This window comes from Crotalus tigris, unplaced genomic scaffold (assembly GCF_016545835.1).
Source record: "Crotalus tigris isolate CLP2741 ecotype Arizona unplaced genomic scaffold, ASM1654583v1 scf7180000018172.2679963, whole genome shotgun sequence".
Taxonomy (NCBI): domain Eukaryota; kingdom Metazoa; phylum Chordata; class Lepidosauria; order Squamata; family Viperidae; genus Crotalus; species Crotalus tigris.
The window spans coordinates 949,575-969,915 of NW_024096864.1; the positions used below are offsets into that span (position 1 = coordinate 949,575).

The window sequence follows — 20,341 nt, forward strand, 5'->3', positions numbered from 1 at the left end:
CCATGAACATTTTTTATTGCAAATTTTTCTAGTTCTCAAATGTTTGGTATAAGAGAAAGGATGCTTCCTGTTATGATCATTTTACACCAGTGGTGAATTTAAGGTTTCTATTTTAAAAAAAAAAGAAAAGGAAAACTAACCCAAAATAAGATGAATTTGCCTGTTTTATGCTACCCATTATTATTTACTGGGAAATCAGCCCAGTTAAGTCCAGCAGGCCTTATTTGCATGTAATCTCAGTCTGAAATTGGGACATCCTGTCAATACTTCTTTTATGAATTGCCAAAATTAAGATAGAAAGAAATGAACTGTAGATACTCAGATATTTATCAAAGGTTCTGCCTGTTGCACATACATACACTAACAAGGCCTTGTATGTCAACGTGATTTCTTGTTTCCCCCTTATAATAGTAACATTAGGATTTGGGTTTTTGATTTTTTCCAAAAGAAGCAGGATGAATCTGAAGATGGCTGGATGCTTGCTTGGGAACATTTGCACAGCCACAGCTCCATGTTAAGCTGTTAGGCAGAGCTGTGGACAATTGGACTGCGGTCTGGCTTTTAGGAAGTTGAGTGAGATTCTAGAAAATGCGGTTGGGCACGCCTAGTGTGTTATTTCAGCACCATGCACAGTGGCAACATCTCTCAGAATGCTGGGCATGTATGTGGTAGTATAGTCAGTCTTGGCATCCAGAAATGAGGTGACAGATAAGATATGCTCTCTCTTGCCTTCTCTCCTGTCTCCATGGGCCATCTTCTAGCTACCTTTGCCCCCTCCCCAACAGTTGCTCCCTGATGCTAGAAATTAACTTGGTGTAGAGAAATATCCTGCAGCTGGTGAACTGCCCAATACTAACATTTTGGGGCAAAGTCCTGTGTGTGTCTCCTGATTGGCATATGGCATGTTGGCATCCCAGTTGAGCTGCCCTTCTCATCCCACTGTTCTGCCTGGCTGGCCCTACACGAGGGGAAAGCTAGATTTTTGTCATACTTGAAAAAGTCTGTTCTGAATTGAAGATTCCTTTTTCTAAATAACACATTTTACAAAGAACAATAAATATTTTTAGTCCTCTGTATATAGTAAAGATAAGTACCATTTTTTAAGGCAAGACTATTTGGGGAGGGGGGGTGTTGAAATGTTATCTTTAAAATTGAATACGGGGTGTACGTACAGGAACTGGTTTTGCTTTTGTGGTTTGGTTTGCTCTTTTTTCAGGCGTGGTTTGAGAATTTGTTGGGATATCAGCTTTTGACTGGAATGCACTGTGGATCAGTGCTTTTATTTGTACAAGAAAGGGTAATCCTTTTTTTTTCCCTCAAGCAGTCTACATTTTTGAGGATAATGCTGAAATGCTTTGCATACTGCTTGCTTGCTTCCATTCTAAAGATTATATTTTTGAGTTAGGGAAACTATGTTTTCACTGCAGTTTCTAGAAAATGTTTAGAAATAGAAAGGTTGCTTCTGATTCTGGTGTACTTTGACGTTTTGATTGTCAGGTACCGATTGAAAAACGTATTGTGTCACTCATTTTCTCTATGGCTGTCTGTCACTCATTTTAAATATTGTAATAACTGGTGCAGTCTTTCTTCTCCTTTTGTCCTAGTCTTTCACAGTTGTTTCTATAGTATTCTCCAAAACGGATAAATCTTTGGGTGTATTTGTATTCGTGTATCCAATGGTTGTAGGATTCAGAGCAGGGATGGGGAACTATGGCCCCTTTATGACCCGTGGACTTCAGCTCCCAGAATTCCTGAGCCAGCCCTGCAGTATCGTTAAATCTGATTTTGTTTCCCCCCCCCAAGTATTTTGCTACGAAAGCCGTAGAAGGCTTGCAGTTTAGCTAAGCTTTAAAGCAGATTTTAGGCCGTGTGTAGAGTTGGACTCAGACGATAGTAGTGGCATTTGAATCCTGCTGAAAAAGATTGTAATGTGATTCCCATTTAAACAGGTAAGAGTGAAATGAAAGTAACTTTGTCTTCATCTAACCCACCAGGCTGAATTAGTGGAGCAGACGTCCATCAGCAAGCTTGCAGTGGGGAGCTTTTGAATAGTTTTCAAGATGGTGCTACTTCTCAGCACCCTTTACTGTTCCTCATATTTATGGGGGCTGCTGGGAACTGCTGTTGAGCAACATCTGAAGATCCCCATCTCGGGTACTCTGTTCACTTGGGAAGGCAGGGGCAGCTTCAGCTTTTGTTGCGTATCTGGCAATTGACAACTGTTTGAGCTTCTCTATCTAGATCAGACATGTCAAACACAAGGCCCGGGGCCTGGATGCGGCCCGCGAAGTGGTTTCATGTGGCCCGCAAAGCCATCCTGGAAACAGTGAGGAAACGGCCCCCGCTGCCTTGGCCCTGGCCCAGGCCAGCCTGGAGCCAATGTACAATTTTGTGGTGGTCATCTATGCTGAAACACATTCAGTCTTAGCTCCACGAGGCCATCTGGAAACAGCAAGGATCACTTGCCCTTGTCCCACCCCCTTCTGCCAGAGACCCTCAGATCTGTCCCACTCCTGCCCAGACCCCCACAGGCACCCTTGACGCGAACGATGTAGAGCTGGCCACGCCCATCCAGTAGGCCACACCCACTCCATGCCCACCCAGTAGGCCTCACCCACCCTGGCCACACCTACCCAGCCCCTCGAGGGCAACCGCAATGCTGATGCGGCCCTCAATGAAAGTGAGTTTGACACCCCTGATCTAGATCATGGGTGTCAAACTCGCCATGTCACGTGACGTGTTGCAAGGTATCGTGACTTTTTTTTTTTTTTTGCATTGCAGGAGCTGGGGTGGGTGCAGCCTCCGTATGATGCAACCAGCCCACAGGCCGGCAGTTTGACACCCCTGGTCTAGATCAATGTTTCTTAAGCTCAGCAACCTGGGAAGACTTCAGCTCTCAGAATTTTCCAGGCTGCTGACTGCCTGGGGAATTCTGGGAGTTGCAGTCCAGACATCTTCAAAGTTGCCTTGGTTGAGAAACTGATCTATTCTAGACGGTTAATGGGCAGAGTTGGAAGGGCAAATGAAATAACAAAGGTCACGTTTCCTACTTTCATTTTTAAACCATTGTCAGGTAGGACAGGGTGTGGATTAAGATACTGCTAGCAGTGTTTCTCAACCTTGACAATTTTAAGGCATGTGGACTTCAACTCCCAGAATTCCACAGCCAGCAATGCTGGCTGTGGAATTCTGGGAGTTGAAGTCCACATGCCTTAAAATTGTCAAGGTTGAGAAACACTGTGCTAGGGAGTGAGAAGGGCAAGACCTGCCCCACATGCACATGCAAAAGAGAAAAAAATAATTCTGGGCCAAAAGGTGAAGACTCCCTTGAGTCATTCTTAACATTCTTCGGATTAAATGGACATTTTGGGACAGCTTTGTAGAAGTGTTTGTGGCTGCCTAATTTGGGTGTGGGTATGTGTGTGTGTGTGTGTGACTTCCTATGTAGTCTACAGCCTGGCGGTTTCTAATTCTAATTTCTAATTAGTACCTCCAAGTACTAATTTGATTTGACCCAAGTTTTTTTATTTTTTTTTTTAGTTCAGCTAAGACTGGCTAGGTACTGATTCTGTTGTGAAACTCCCAAGTTTGCCAAAAGCATCAGAGCTTTGCTCCCTGTACAAATGACAGTATTTAGGAAAGGGTTGCAGCTTTGCTCCTAAATTCCCCCCCCTTTTTTTTAAGACGCACATAAAATGCAACTGCACATTTCTCATGGTGTCTAGTTTGTAGGGCCTTTTTTGTGTTCAGTTGAACAGCCAGGAAAACTAAGCTAAGTTAATCTCACGACTGTAGTTGATGGAGACCCCCCCCCCCGTGCTTGTCTCAGTGCCAGGCCTCCCTGCCAAAGTAGACTGGCACAGCCAAGGAGAGAACTTTGCCTGTCATTTATGTTGGTGAACTTGGTGAGCCAGTGACACACACCCAATATTGGTGGAAGCAGGGTAAATTGTGGTAAATTGTCCGTCTTGTACCACTAATTCTACTTAACCTGTAAGCCATTTTTTGTTTGTTTTTTACAAAGTATGTATCTGCACCACCAATACAAGTACTTTGGTTGCGACAAACCTATTCTGGAAATAAAGGTAAAGATACTTTGTAAGTAAAGTCTGCAATTTGAAGTCTCCTTGCTACCCTACAGCTCTTGCCTATAGGAAGCCAATGATATTCAGAAAAAATAACCCACTCTTGTTGAATATAAATTCAGTAGGTGGAAAACCTTGTTTTGGTTCTCCAAAATGCATATTTTTAGAATTCAAAGGCCGGCAGTAGTTGCCATGTTACTTGGGTGACAGATGACAAAGTTATTGAATGTTGTCTGAGTATCATGTAGCCAAATTACAAAATGTTCAATTAGAATATAATAGAAATGTACGGTTATTCACACAAATTTCTCTCATTCATTAACTGAAATTATTGTGAACTTCATACAGTAGTTCTAGTGAAAACCACTTGAACCATTTAGTTGTAAATTGCAGTTTACCAGGATTGATACTTGTATGTAGATCTTATTTGAAGTAATTGTAAGCCTAAAATCCAAGTACAATTAAAATTCCAAGATGTTTTTTGTGTCAGTAAGGCACTACTGAAGGAATGTAACCTTTATTTTGAAAATGCTTAATGAATTTCTGTAAAAGTGTTTGTATTTTTTCATATTTGAAATGTTTTTCTATGTTGACATTTTTGTTCAACATTTGAAATATAATTAAGTATGTTGTGATTTTCTGTTTGAATTTCTCAAAGTATTTATTTTGCCCAGCTCATGTTAGATTGCAAAAGTGTTGGAGAACACATCTAGCCATCAAAACCTTTTTCAGTTTAAGCACACACCCCCGCCAATATTTTTCTGAAATATTTTGTTTGCCATGTTAACACTTCAAAGATTTTGGCGCTAACTGGCTTGACAGCATATAAAACAAGGAAGTGGTTGAGACTATTGTATAGACTCCATTTTGTTAATGAAACAGGTTTTGGAAAATAAACTTTGGCACAAAGTGTTTTGGCTCCGTTTTGTATTCAGTCAATTTGATAATTTTTAATTTTGCTCAACTGAAACATTAGCTAGTCAGCTGCTAAGTCCCTACAGTGCTATTGAAGAGGAAAGCTTTAAAAAAACCAACAACAACCCTGCCTTTCCTTAGAAGATTTAATCATGTTAATCTAATATACTGTAAACCTTTAGCAGAAGAGACCATGCCTAAACATTCTTCAAAGGTGTCAGCAAAGAGCAACTAATTTGGGGCTTGAACTAGTTTTCAGAAAGTAATCTTTGAGCACTTCTAGCATCAGTCTTTGCTAAACTAGAGAGACTTCAGTTTGTCTCATAGTTCATCTTATGTGATGGGAGTTTTAGTCCAACCATTCTAGATGATGGCTCATTAAGGTTACTTCAAAGGGCCTAGAAAGCAAAGCAGATTCTGCTTCTGCTTCATTGCATCCACATGCTTTAAGGGCTTTCTGGACTTCAGTTTTAAAATTGATCCAATATATGCATCAAGTCGTTTTCAACTCGTAGCAATTTTCTCCACAATGATCTGTCCCTTATCTTAATAGAGAGTTGGAAGGGACCTTGGAGGTCTAGTCCAGCGGTTCTCAACCTGTGGGTCGTGACCCCATTTGGGGTCGAACGACCATTTCACGGGGGTCGCCAAACAACGCAGTCCGCCATTTTTTTCCCCTTTTCCTTAGCTGTGCTACTCCCTTTTATTCTATTGGCTTTCGAAAGCCAATAGAATAGACTCTCTAGAATAGAGTCTAATTCTATTGGCTTTCAAAAGCCAATAGCAATTGTCCAGGCTGTCTCTGTCCTGCTGAGCCCGCCAAAAGCCCCAGTCTGCAAACGGTGCGGTAAGTTATCTGCAGCGAAGGCGAGCTGTCTGGAAGCTTTCACCCCTCCCTGCTGAGCAACTACTAAAAATGTAAGTAAAAGAGGGCCAGGGGTGGGAGGTGGGAGGCCGGCGGGCGCAGGGAGGGTTGCTGGCACGCATGGGGCCCGGCGGGTGCCTTACCTCCCTTGGGCTGGGCCAGCTGGTGGCCCAGCTGGTGGTTGCCCAGCACCGTCGCTGCCCCTTGCCAGCTACGCCTCAGCCGGTGCAGGGGGCGGCACCACGCATGCGCAGCGCTCCCGGGCAGGGAAAGTCCTCTACTTACGACCGGTTGGGTAGTCCTCTACTTACAACTGGTTGGGTAGTCCTCGACTTATGACCGGTTAGGGTCGCGGCATTAAAAAGGTTGAGAACCACTGCTCTAGTCCAACCTTCTGCTCAAACAGGAGACCCCCATACCATTCCAGACAAATGATTGTCTAGTCCAGTGGTTCTCAACCTGTGGGTCGGGACCCCATTTGGGGTCGAACGACCATTTCACGGGGGTCGCCAAACAAGGCTGTCCACCATTTTTCCCCCTTTTCTTTGGCCACGCCCCTGGCACCCGGTGATGTATAAGTGGTTGGGGGTAACCACAACATGGGGAACTGTATTATGGGGTCACGGCATTAGAAAGGTTGAGAACCACTGGTCTAGTCTCTTCTTAAAAGCCTCCAGTGTTGGATCACCCATAAATTCTGGAGGCGAGCCGTTCCACTGGTTGATTATTCTCACTATCGGGAAATTTCTCCTTAGTTCTAGGTTGCTTCTCTCTTTGTTCAGTTTCCATCTGTTGTTTCTTGTCCTACCTTCTGGTGCTTTGGAGAATAGCCTGACCCTTTCAAGTCAGCCAACTCCCTTCCCTCAATGCCACTGCAACCGAGTCCCTCCACCTTGCTGCTGTCCGTCATCTTTCCTTCCATCTTTCCCAGCATTAGAAGCCTTTTCCAGAGAGCTGGGTCTTCAAAATTAGAGAATGGGGAACCATCTTATAAATATGCAAGGAAAATAGATGAAGCAGAGGTTCTGAAAGAAGCAAACTAGTTATTTTAGTTCTATCCCTTTCGCCCAGGGTATGTGTGGATGTGTGCGCATGTAAGGCAGCACATCTAGTGATATGGGAACCAACACTGGGTTTGACAAGTGATGCTGCAAACTGAACAGTCATGCCTTTGGGCAGCAGAACAATTTTTTTCCCCTGAAGGTTTTTTTTTGCTGGGGGTGGGGGAAGGGGTTAGTTTCATGTTTGAGACTCCCTGTGTTTTTCTGTCTCCCACCACAAAGTGTTTGCAGTTTGTTTTGGGAAAATTTTGGTCCTTTGAGACTGCAGACGTTTTGGCTTGCAGCAGGCATAAATGAACGAAGGGCTTCTTAAACTCCGGGGCTCAATCAAATGAAATCACAGCGATGCGGGGGAAGTGGAATTCCAAGCTTGTCCGCACCTTTCGACTGCAACTGGCGTTTTTAAAGCTTCCTAAAATTCTTATTCAGTTATAAAATTCAAACTGGTCAGTCCTAGAAGAGATCAATCCCGACTGCTCTTTAGAAGGTCAGATCCTGAAGTTGAAACTCAAGGACTTTGGCCACCTAATGAGAAGGAAGGACTCAATGGAGAAGAGCCTGATGCTGGAAAAGATGGAGGGCAATAGAAGAAGGGGACGACAGAGAATGAGGGGGCTGGATGGAGTCCCTGAAGCAGCAGGCGTGAGCTTAAATGGACTCCAGAAGATGGTAGAGGACAGGAAGGCCTGGAGGAGATCAACCCTGACTGCTCTTTAGAAGGTCAGATCCTGAAGTTGAAACTCAAGTACTTTGGCCACCTAATGAGAAGGAAGGACTCACTGGAGAAGAGTCTAATGCTGGGAAAGATGGAGGGCAATAGAAGAAGGGAACGACAGAGAATGAGATGGCTGGATGGAGTCACTGAAGCAGTAGGCGTGAGTTTAAATGGACTCCAGAAGATGGTGGAGGACAGGAAGACCTGGAGGAACGTTGTCCATGGGGTCGCGATGGGTTGGACATGACTTTGCAATTAACAACAACAAAAAAAAATTCTTATGGATAAAGATCCCCTTCGTGTCCAGAAAAAGCAACTACACCCCACACAAGGAAAACGCATATCTGAAGGGCAGGATGCAAAGGGGATGTCAGGTCACCACGCATCGCCACAACACTAGAAGAAAGAAGATGGAACAGCCTGAAGGTCAAGTTTTGCAGTTAGGAATCTGGAATAGGAATAGGGGAAGAGGAGAGGAGACAAGCTCCCAGTGTTTGCACTGAACTGAGATTGCAACCTGGTCCCTCCGATGCATTCCAGCCTTAACCAGCTCTGCCAACTTCTCCCCTAAACCAGTCCATTCTGGCTTGTTCAAGAAGCCACCATTCAAGCCAACGGGCGTTGGCATCCTCGTCCGGGATGCCCCCTCTTCCAGCCACCCCCTCCCTAAACAAATCCGGGGGGGGGCAGGCAAGCGCCCGCCTCCTTAGCCAATAGGAGCGTTAGGACCCGGCTCGATTGTGACACCTGGTAACGCCCCCTCTGGAAGGCTTGGGCCGCAGCAGCGCGCATGCGGGCGCGGGCGTGACGGCGCGCGCCAGCCGCGGTTGCCTTCCCTCCCCAAGATGGCGGCGGCCACCGGCGGCGAGGCGGTTTGCGGCGATGGTCCGGTCAGCGGTACCGGCGACGGCGGCGGCAAGAGGTCTCACCTGGGCATCCCCGAGGCCGTTTTCGTCGTAAGCAAGGGGGGGCGGGGAAAGGGTCGGCGAAGCGGCCGGGACGCGGGGAAAGGCGGCGGCGGCGTTCCAACCACCCGCTTTCTCCTGCGCATGCGCGCTCCGTTTCTGTCAGGGACGGTTAGGGCCCGCGCGGCCGGGCGTTGTAGGTAGACTGCTTTTCTCCATGGAGGCTCCTCTCCGGCCGGGGTCGGCGAGGCTGATCTTTCCTTGTTCCTGGGTGGGAAGGGCCGAAGCCGCGGCCTTTCCCGACCGGGGTGCGGGTGGGTGACTCCCACAGCTTTGGTTGCGGATTCTGGGCACTGTAGTCCGTGGGAGCTGTAGTCAAGGGCACCTTTTGGGGAAAGATCCCGTTTCTTGGGAAAGAAGTGACAATGGGGGAACCTGCTGCCTAACTTAACCGGTATACTGCCTTTGAAGGTGGAGGCTCAGCTCCGTTCAAAGGCCGTCTTGGGCCAGTCCACCCCCCTCTTTCTCTCAGCCCAACCTACCTTACAGGGTGGTTGTTTTGGGGTAAATAAGAGGGAAAGGAGTTTTAGGTATGTTTGCCACTTTATTTGTTAAGTTTTGCTCTGGGGCTACTCTAGGTAGCTTGAATTATAAAATTATTTTATAATTTTATAAAATAATTATAAAATATTATTATTATTAAATATAATAAAGGATATAAATAAAATAAACTGTTTCCTATAGAGGAGCTAGTTCAGTTTTGCTTCTATAGATCCAGGGCATCCACTGCCCCAGGCATCTGTCCTGTCCTGCCTTTGTTATCCTTGGGGGAGCATCCCCAGCAGGTAAGGGTGGGAATGAGTGGGGGAGCTTAGTTTTCCTGCCTGGTTTTGGGACCCTGTAGTGTAGAGGTGAGACTGAAAGTGGTGTGGTCTTCAAAGGAGTTGGTGGAAGTTTATGGAGGATGAGGTGGTCAAGAGCCGGTTTGGCCCAGGAGTCAAAAGAAAGCAGACAGGAAACCAGGAGTCAGTGACTTCTACTCTTCCCTGAGGCAGGAATGCTAGTTGGGTACCTCTTGGCCAATCATCAGGAGACTGTGAGTTCTAGTCTTGCCTTAGGTACTAAACCAGCTGAGTGACTTTGGGCCACTCATTCTCCCTCATCTTCAAAACACTTCCAAAAATGTTGCCCAAAAGAGCCCCTGCAGGGACTCATCTAGGCCAGTGGTTCTCAACCTGTGGATCGGGACCCCATTTGGGGTTGAACGACCATTTCACGGGGGTCGCCAAACAACGCAGTCCGCCATTTTTCCCCCCCTTTTCCTTAGCTGTGCTACTCCCTTTTATTCTATTGGCTTTTGAAAGCCAATAGAATAGACTCCCTTGAATAGAGTCTAATTCCATTGGCTTTCAAAAGCCAATAGGAATTGTCCAGGCTGTCTCTGCCCTGCTGAGCCTGCCAAAAGTCCCATTCTGCAAACGGTGCTGCACCAGTTGAGTAGTCCTCGACTTACGACCGGTTGAGTAGTCCTCGACTTACGACCGGTTGGGGGGTCGCGGCATTAAAAAGGTTGAGAACCACTGATCTAGGCAGTTGCCCAGAGTGTGTCTGGCTTAAAGGCAAAGACAGCCAGTTTGACATTGGGGTTGGAGCCACCAGACTAGGAACTGGTAGACTGAGTTACAGTCCTGCCTATGACATGAAGATAATTGGAGGACCTTGGGGCAATCTCTCTCTCATAGCTTTATGAAGAAAGTAGTGTGACGAGTAAGAACAAGCCACTTCCAGTAGGGAACAGCTTGGGTTTCATGGCTAAGGCACCAGGCTCGGCATCAGGAGTCCTATCCAGCCTTAGAAAAAAGCTAGCCAGTTAATTGTGGTCTCAGTCATTCTCAACCCAAGAAGAAAGCAAGGCAAGACTCATTCAGGTCAAGACCAGAAGTCAAGACGGGTTCAAAGGCACAAAAAACAAAACAACAACAAAAAAATACCCCAAAAAGCAGGATTCTTGCCAATGCTTGCCTTGCCAGATACTGAAAGAGCCAAGCTGAATGGAGCTATTGTATTCCTGGTGTGGATCTACATCACAAACCTGATTGGCAGAGCAGTTCTTGGGTCCAAGAATTTTTTTTCTTTTAATACAGAAAGTGCTTTCTTGGTTGTATCATACTCATCTGCCATCTTTTCTAGATTGCAGGGTCTTTTCCATTGACTGCTGGTTCTTCATCCACCTAATTCTTTTTTTTTTTTTAATTCCATAAAATATGCTAAGCAGAGGGATAATGGTCAATCCAAGATTTCTCAACCAATTTTGTAACCAAAAAGAGAGTTAAATCTAGGCTGTTACTCTATTGTTATGCTATAATGCTCTTAGTTTGGACCAGTCTGGGAAGACAGGAAATTTTCTGGAAGAAGCATATTGTGTAGTTGCCTAGGAGAGAGCATGAACAGGTCTATACATTTTCTAGGAGTTCAGTTCAGCGCTTTACTTTTGTGTCTTCTCCACCAGTGTTTGTTTCCCTCTCAGCTAATGAGACCGACTAAGTGAACCAGTAGGTGGAAATGACTTTGAGGAGCAGATCCAAGAGCATTTCAGTCGTGGGCCGATTGTCCAATTTGGCCAATCCTTCTTGCCAGGATGTGAAAAAAGCAAACAAACAAGATATTGGCTCATCAGCCCTGATCTTGCATTTTTGGAATTAAAATATATATGTATTCTTATTTTAAGGAAGATGTAGATTCTTTCATGAAACAGCCAGGAAATGAAACCGCAGATGTAGTGCTCAAGAAGCTGGATGAACAATATCAAAAATACAAATTTATGGAACTTAACCTTGCCCAGAAGAAAAGAAGGTGGGTATGTTTCCAATATTCTTTTACAAAGGCTGTTCTAAAATTTGGGCCCATCTCTGCCAAGCATAAATGTGGTATAAATTATTTTGTTAAATATATATGAAAAGTTTAACAAAATCATTTACACCACATTTACACATATTTACAACTAGCTTTGTGGTTACTGGTTTTCAGATATTCATAACTGCACATATATATGTTGTATGTCCTGAAATACATTTGAGGCTATAGAAGAAATTGCATAAAATACAGTAAAACAATTATTCTGCTACAAGTAGAGCTTTTGATGCTCATTCCCCATCCAGTAATGGGGAACACTGAAAGTTATTTAAAAAAAAGAATGCTGTATCAGCTCAGAGATAGATAAACTGGCAGTAGGTCCTGGTTCCTACATTTATATCTGAAGGGAATGCTTTTCTTTTTAGGTGTTATGAGGGGTTGCTATGCATGGTCACAATGGTGTGTGCAAGTAACTTATTTGTGACTCAGCTATTTTCTTCCTGAGAGAAAGTTTAACATCCACTGTCTCACTTATTGCCAGCCCAACTGGTTGGACTGTCTAGGAAATCAATTCCACAGAAGGCTAAAAGTACTTTTATTAAGATTGGTTATAATAACACAGTTTTGCAAGTCTGATTGTGCTGTACTTCCATCCCCTTCTTGTACGCCAGTAAATCAGGGATGTGTCTACCTGAGCCACTTCTGAATGTTATCTCATCTTTCAGAGCTTAAAAAATGCTTCATCTCTTTTGCCTAGGTAACAGTTTCTGTATATTTCTGTCAAGGTCATCTTCCTTACTTTCTACACTTTTAATACAAATCTTTCAAAAGAAAGAATGACAAAAATAATATTTTCAATATGTTATTTTACAGGTTAAAAAGTCAAATTCCTGAAATTAAACAGACACTAGAGATCTTAAAACACATGCAAAAGAAAAAGGTAAGTACAGGTAGTCCTTGACTTACAACCACATATGGGCCCAGAATTTCCGTTGGTAAGCAAGGGGATTTTTAAGTCTTGCCCAATTTTACGGCTAACTCTAACCACTTTTGAGTCATATAATTTATCTGAGCGAATTTGTATTGGAATGTAGTATCATTTTCCATGTCCAATTGAAAAATGAAAGAATTCATTAGCTCTAAGCGATATATGTATTCCTAGACAAATTCAGTGAAATATCTTGTATACATCATTACGTCATTAGTTATAAAAAAAGGCTAGCTTTAGATCTTAAGTATTTTCATCATGATAGAAAATTAAAAAGTACTCTACAGACCTTTACTTTGATTATGTTGATTTATTCTTTCCAAAGGAATCTACAGATCTGATGGAAACCAGATTCTTACTGGCTGATAATGTCTACTGTAAAGCATCAGTTCCTCCTACAGATAAAGTTTGTCTCTGGTTAGGGGTAAGTAATTAGTAGAAAGTTAAGCACCTCTTCTGATGCTGAATATATTGTATTTCTAAATATGGTTGTAACATATTGGGAATTTTCTAGTAAAAATTTAATGTGACTCATTTGTTTACATGGCAGGACTTTTTAAATCACAAAAATACCTAAGTCACTTTCACGGAAGCCCAGTGATGTCATTTTAACAAACTTATTTTAGATCAGGGGTGTCAAACTCGCAATGTCACGTGACGTGTTGTGACGTATTGTGACTTTTTTGCCATTGCTGGCAATGGGGTGGGCGCGATTTCGCTATGATGCATCTGGCCTGTGGGCCGGCAGTTTGACACCCCTGTTTTAGATGCTGACACCAAACTTTGAAATTTGAGAGTAAACTACGAAACTCTTTCTTTTTATTCTTTTCTATTTATTATATCTGATATGGCAAATTATAATGTAATGTAATTTTCTTCCACGGCTTCTTTGTAAAGCATAGTTTGCCAGCTTAGAAATATTTGTTAAACAGAGAATTATACCCTGAAACAAAGTATGAGTCAAGAATTAAAGTTGCTGGTCAGTAACGTGATTCTGATCTTCCGTGACATACTTCAGAGATCATCTGGGTCCATTATATTTGCAATTTTCAATTTTTAGTAATCTATTAGGTGTCAGATTTCTGGTTTCTCAGGCATTTGGTGCATCTCTGCTGTGGTATAAAGTTCAACACGACAAAAGGAGAGGAACAAGCGAGCTCAGAGTTCACCATCCTTAGTCCCAATTACATGCCTCTACGTAACGCCTAGAGCTAATATGAATGGCAAAAGCTTCAACTCTACCTTGATTTCAAGAATTCATAAAAAAATATTTGTTTTTCATTTAAATACTGCCCTTAGGCCAATGTTATGCTGGAATATGACATTGACGAAGCCCAGGCACTGCTAGAAAAAAATCTTAGCACAGCTACAAAAAACCTCGAGTCCCTAGAAGAAGATTTGGATTTCCTTAGAGATCAATTTACAACCACAGAAGTCAGTATCCTTTTTAAGGTTCCAATGGTAGGCTGTTCGTTGCCTTTGCTCTCAAGCTACTTCAAGAAAGCACTGGGTGTCAAGGAATTGCAGTTCCAAAAGTTGTATTTCTGTTGCCTATTTCAGCCAAAATGGACTCTCAGAGCCAGGTACCATCAAATCCATTTAACTACAGTGGATGCATAATCAACGGAGTGTCTGTGTAAACAAAATATCCCTATTTTGATCAGTGATAACATAGCTCTTTCTTCTTGCATAAACTTAAGCCTTTAGGTTATTATTTTTAACTTTTTTTTTTTTGATGATGTGCAGATTCAACCTGGACTTCAAGCTCTGACCTGTACAGGAAAAGCAAATGGGTCTTCCGTGTGCTTAGTTAAAAATATTGCTTATTTTAGGGCTCCCTTTCAGGAGAAATTCCAAACAGTCACTTATAGAATCTTTTCTGAACCAGGTATGGAAAATTGCTGAGTAGACCGATTTGCATCTCTGCCTATCTCTATGCTCTTTCCTGTATTGTTGCTATTTTCTCACTGGGCTGCTTGTTAAAAGAACAAAGGATTCCCTCTTCTAATGAATTGGAGCCTGGAGTTAAAACCCCCCCCCCAAGTATCATTATAAGCTGCTACTTGAGCATCATGTGGGAAGAATTTCACCCCATGTCTCTCTTTAGTAGATGGTGAAGCACTTGATCCTCTAAACAAATATCAGCAGACATATTTTTCAACACTACAGACTAATAAACTGTCTGGTTATCAATATTCTATTCTCTCAGTTGAGAGCAATTTCACTCAAATGAGCATTGCTGCTTCACCAAACAAGCAGGTGATCTGGGATGTACTAAAAGGGGAACTTCACAGGGGGTAGCGAAAAAGCCTCCATGAAATTTGTTATCAGCATTCCTTGGCCTATCTGTGTTGGCTGTGGCATTATGGGAGTTTCAAATCCCTCTGGGAGGCATTGGCTTGAGAAAATCAGCTCTCCTGTTCCCTAAGCACCATTGAGGAGCTCTTTATAGTCATAAATAAACCTGCCTTGGTGTCAGCGAAGCAGTAGGGAAATGCAAGGCAATTGCGTCTGCTTTCGAACCATACCTTCCTTAATCTCTGTCTGCAGATATGGCCAGAGTTTATAATTGGGATGTAAAGCGAAGAAACAAGGATGAGCCTGCTAAGAACACGGCATAGTTCTGCTAGTTTTAACTACGGTTTTGTTTTGTCTTATTTTTAAACTACCGTTCGGTTCAGCCTTTGATGGACTGTGTTTAATTTAATCTGTTTGGTTGTTGACATAATGGTGAGCATCTTTGTTTTTTGTTTTTGTTTTTACTTTTTAAAACGGGCAAATCTTATTTGATCCCATGCATGCTTCATGCGATTGGCTTGTTGGAAAAGGAGGCACAACAGTATGTAGTGAAGAAGCCCCTCATCAATCTGGGGTTTGAGTCAGGGGCATTACAACGGTTCACAGGCACTCTTTGATGCTTAGGATTTATTAAAGAGGTCCACAGAATATATCTTGGGGACAAACATACAGCTGGTGTGACAAGAGTGTCAGGGAATTGAATACATCCTTGTGCTTTTGGCAAATGATCCCTTTAATCTCGCCCTCCAGACGTTCTCTGTTTAATTCTGTTCTGGAGAATGGCTCATCTTAGTACTTCAAAAGAACACCATTGGCTTTTGAAAGGTTAAATAATAAAACACTGACTCCTGTTTGTGGTTGTAGTTGGTTCTGTGTATACGTAAATATCAATTCCTCCCGTTTTTTCAAACGGGCAACCAGAATTTTTAATATTTTGCTCCATTTTACTGGCATGCTGGCCATTCCTCCTGTTTGGGCCAGATGTCTCAACTCTTGCAAAGATACTTGCTGCAACCTCTGGAACGTAACTGGTATATGGCAGCTCAGCTGTGTTTTCAGGTTGAACGTTATTCCCATGTTGCTTATTAAGGAAGCGTTGCGAAAATGTTGCCTTGACACCTTTGCTTTGAAGCACACCTGATGGCCAAATTAGCGGTATAACTAACTGCTCAGATTTCACCTCACCGTTCAGTGCAAATGTTAACTGGCTTCTAGTTTCATTTAATAAACAATATCTGTAAAGTTTTGTACTATTATTTCATTCTATTAAAACAGCGAAACTGAAAATGTGCTCACATTTCTAAAACATTTGTTAAAATAATGAAGAGAGAAACAACAAAACAGGAGCATTAGGCATGTACAGTGCTTGAGCTGAGAAAAAATAAAAGCAGGATAAGTAAATGAAGACTATACAGATATGTTCAGGAATGGAGCCTCAAGCTGTTACCTCCTTAGGATTCCAAAGTGTGTATTTGTGTTTTACCAAAAAAAAAAGGATATTTTGTTCAGTTCAATTGCAACAGGAACAAAAGAAATCCTTCTGATTATGAAAAACTCAAGACATTAACCTGCTTATATTGCCAAAAATCTACTTTGTTAAATAAACCTGCAACTTTCCAATTATTTTATTATTTTAAAAAAATCCAAAGATTTCTTTGCAGTACTGCCAAAGTGAACATACAGTTTGGTTTAGATTATCAAAACTTACTTAAAACCAGTGTTTATTACTATTAAAAATAACTATAATACTTTAGAAACATTTAAGATCAATAATGGCTTTTGCACCATGATGAAATCAGAAGTGCATGTGTACTGATGAAGATCTGTAGTCTTTTCTCTCAATAAAAATGAACTCAAGATGGCTATAGGCAGCTATTGAAGCAAAATTCTGGGAATTAAGTCTCAATCCATTCTCCTGGAGCAGTGTTGCAAACTTTATCATCTCTTCTGTCGTATCCTTTTCTATCTGTCCATTTCTTTGGTCCTATCTTTTTTTCATCTTCTAAGGGAGATGGGAAACATGATTCCCCCCCCCCCATGGTATTGATGTTCAGAAAACTTGTAGGATAACAGACTGAAGAAATTAATCCAGGCTTCCATATTCTGATTGCCCTGCTAATGTGTTCAGTCAATCTTCTAGGTAATTTAGCTAAAGATCAGTGCTTCCTATCATGACACCAAGGTGAAAAAGGCTGAATGAAAAGAATAACTTGGTAATCCAAATATCTGTTGGACTCAGATCATCTTTACGTTTCATGAAAAGCCACGTAATTCATAATTTAGATTTCAACCCAGCTCATGGTATCTTTAGCTGAACTAAGAGCGATCAAGGGATTTTTTTTTTATAAGGTCAACCAAAAAGGATAGTCCTTGAAGAACTAATAGGTTCTGGCCAAAATGCCATCCAATCTGTCTCTGTGATCTGAGTCTAACAACTGGTTGCATCTCCTTCAGGGTCCCAGTAGAGAGTTACGCCAAGCCAACCAAAAGCATATCCTCTTCCGTGGACTGCCAAAATGTCCATGAAATGTTCAGGGGCAGAGTTCAGCAAAGGCTACTATCTTTGGAATAGAAAATATCTTCACTTGACACTGGAATTGTAGAATGTCAGAAAGGGGCTGCTTATCTGCAAAGTAAACCCACTGAACGTATGCATTCCAGTGAAGTTGTAACTACACATGATACCAATCAGCCAATATTGCAAAGGGTTACCTTGGCTGTTGTCCGATTGGACTGTTATCCTATTTATGTCACTTAGAATCTTTTCATCCCGGTTGTGCTTAACAAGAGACACTTTAAAATGTTTCAAATGAAGGCACGTGCCTACAAGTAAAACCCAACAAAAAAATACTGATTCCATGGTAAACAGTGGGTCTGTTTATTTTTAACCTAATCTGGGGGAAGGGGGAGGGAAGCTCCCACCACAGTTCATGTATACAGAGTTACTTGAGGGTTCATGAAAAATGGCAGAAAATAAAAAGTAATTTTTACACATATTGCATGTCACATATTCACGCTAACTGCTTTGCTAAACGAGCATAATTTTCATTCACACACAGCTAAATACAACATTGCATCACATTTCATTACAGTGCATATAACAGAAAGCTAGCAAAAATGTACAGTATATTTATATATCTGGAGGGTCTGGATTTTTCTTGAGGTCCAGCATGCAGACTAAGATTGTGAACTTGAAACCAATAAACTGGGCTCGTTTCTATCAGGTTTACAAAATCAAGCCCCTTCCATTTATTTTTTTTTTAAAAAGGAATCCTTTTTTTTCTGCCCCACCCTTGGTACACTGCTAAATGTATACAGGGGTTAAAAATGTAAATCATTAGAAAAAGACTTAGGTCACGGCTTTTTATCAGGATTATTAAGACTTCCCTTTTCATTTAAATATATTTTATGTGTGTCTTTTTGTCATCCTAATACATGGTAGTACAAATCAAAGATGTTTATTCTTAATTTAAGTCAGTATTAACCCAGAGATATAGAAAAGAACCCCACTCAAAAGGCATTTTCTGCTATGCTAGTTCATAGATCTTGATTTAGATTGGTGCTGGATCCAGGCTCTTTTTTAAATGAGAGTAAGAAAAGTGTAATTTCTTATCACATAAAATAATCTTAGCACATGGCTCCATAAAGGCTGATTTAGGAGATGTTCTTGATTTTAGACTTCAGATTAGATTTAGTTGAATTTGCACATGTTAAATTTTGTCTTAACATCAGTTAGTGCCATTGGCTGTACTAAACAAGTTTAAAACTACCAAAGATTAGGATGCTGTAAGACAGTGGTTCTCAACCTGTGGGTCAGGACCCCATTTGGGGTCGAACGACCATTTCACGGGGGTTGCCAAACAACGCAGTCCGCCATTTTTTCCCCCTTTTCCTTAGCTGTGCTACTCCCTTTTATTCTATTGGCTTTTGAAAGCCAATAGAATAGACTCTCTTGAATAGAGTCTAATTCTATTGGCTTTCAAAAGCCAATAAGAATTGTCCAGGCTGTCTCTGCCCTGCTGAGCCCGCCAAAAGTCCCATTCTGCAAACGGTGCTGCACCAGTTGAGTATTCCTCGACTTACGACCGGTTGGGGGTTGCGGCATTAAAAAGGTTGAGAACCACTGCTGTAAGAGCACCACCGAACTGGGCATGAATGCATCCTCAAATCCAGAGGAAGTGAGTTGTGTCACTTAAATGAATATAACAGAATAACAGAGTTGAAAGGGACCTTGGAGGTCTTCTAGTCCAACCTCCTGCTTAAGCAGAAAACACTATACAATTTCAGACAAATGGTTGTCCAATCTCTTCTTAAAAACTTATACTGTTGGAGCACGCACAATTTCTGGAGGCAAGCCGTTCCACTGATTAGTTGTTCTCATTGTCAGGAAATTTCTCCTTAGTTCTAGGTTGCTTCTCTCTTTGATTAGTTTCCACCCGTTGCTTCTTGTCTTGCTTTCAGGTGCTTTGGAGAATAGCTTGACTCCCTCTTCTTTGTGGCAGCCCCTGATATATTGGAATAACGCTATGTCACCCTAGTCCTTTTCATTAAACTAGATACACCCAATTCTTGCAACCGTTCTTTATATGTTTTAGCCTCCAGTGCCCTAATCATCTTTGTTGCTCTCCTCTGTTTATCTCCCATTAATGTACATGGTCTGTAACAGCCTAATTTTTAATCTCTGTGTGCACATTTGCACAATGTACATGTATATGAAATATACTACAGAGAATTTGAACAGCACATGGAATAGTATACTGCATAAGGTTCATATGTATAAAATCAGTTCTGAATTATTTTGCTTTAACGGACCAATTATTCCAAGTCCAGGTGAAATCTACAAGCAACTGTAACCTAAGACACTTAAGCATATCTTTCAACACTTGATAAACAGGCATTTTAAAAAGTAGTTTAAATATTGCCTTAATTTGATCACAGAAATAATTTGAAGTCACTTGTGAATCATGCAGAAACAGAAAACTATAGCAAAAACTCAGAATGATACAAAAGGTTCCAACAAACGTACTGACACTCTTTTAAAGTATTACGTGGATTTATCATCACTTCCTCCCACCCTTTATTCTGCTATCTGGAAAAAAAAAAAAAACACTAGTTTTTAAAGGAGTTCCAACATTTTGTCAACTGGATAGAGTGATTCTAAAAATCCATTCGATTAATTGACTTAAACTGCTAACACCCCCTCCCTTCCTGGGGAAATAGGCCTATTTTTTAAAAAAAAGCATATTCAATGCAAGCACATACCAGATCATAAGCAGCAATCCTTTATGCAAGAAGCTGGAATTTTTCTACAATAGTAATGTCTGTTTGTCACACCCACGCAGATACTATCTAAAAAGAACCCAAGTTCTTTGTTTCATAGAAATGTCCCCCCCCCCAATTATTCAGCAGAAATTCAGATGATTGACTAAAACGTCTTTAATTAGTTAACAGGCAGAAGAGTTTGCCTTTCTAGCTTTACTCCGTATATAAAGCTACAATTTGAGCCAGAGCATGCAAAATATAACCAATCCTACAATCTATTTTACTCCTGGGTTCAACGCTAGCAACATTCTTGAAATTAGTCTAGATCTGACTTATTGATTTAAAAATATTGTCTTGAGTATATGTGGGCTTCATCCCTTATTCTATTGCATCC

The 20,341-nt window shown here is 41.8% G+C and overlaps 1 protein-coding gene across 2 annotated transcripts; it reads left to right on the forward strand.

Annotated features, from left to right (window-relative positions):
- The first annotated feature begins 8,442 nt into the window (after positions 1 to 8,442).
- On the forward strand, positions 8,443 to 15,930 carry VBP1 (VHL binding protein 1). Of its 2 annotated transcripts, none has more exons than XM_039348738.1 (6): positions 8,443 to 8,597; positions 11,275 to 11,399; positions 12,273 to 12,339; positions 12,713 to 12,811; positions 13,687 to 13,825; positions 14,938 to 15,930. In XM_039348738.1, exons 1-6 carry the CDS (start codon positions 8,487 to 8,489, stop codon positions 15,006 to 15,008), a joined length of 612 nt encoding a protein of 203 aa, XP_039204672.1. In that variant the 5' UTR covers positions 8,443 to 8,486; the 3' UTR covers positions 15,009 to 15,930. The 2 variants fall into 2 exon arrangements, with proteins under 2 accessions (XP_039204672.1, XP_039204673.1); XM_039348739.1 differs by having other exon boundaries at positions 8,454 to 8,597; positions 11,279 to 11,399.
- The last annotated feature ends 4,411 nt before the right edge of the window (positions 15,931 to 20,341 follow it).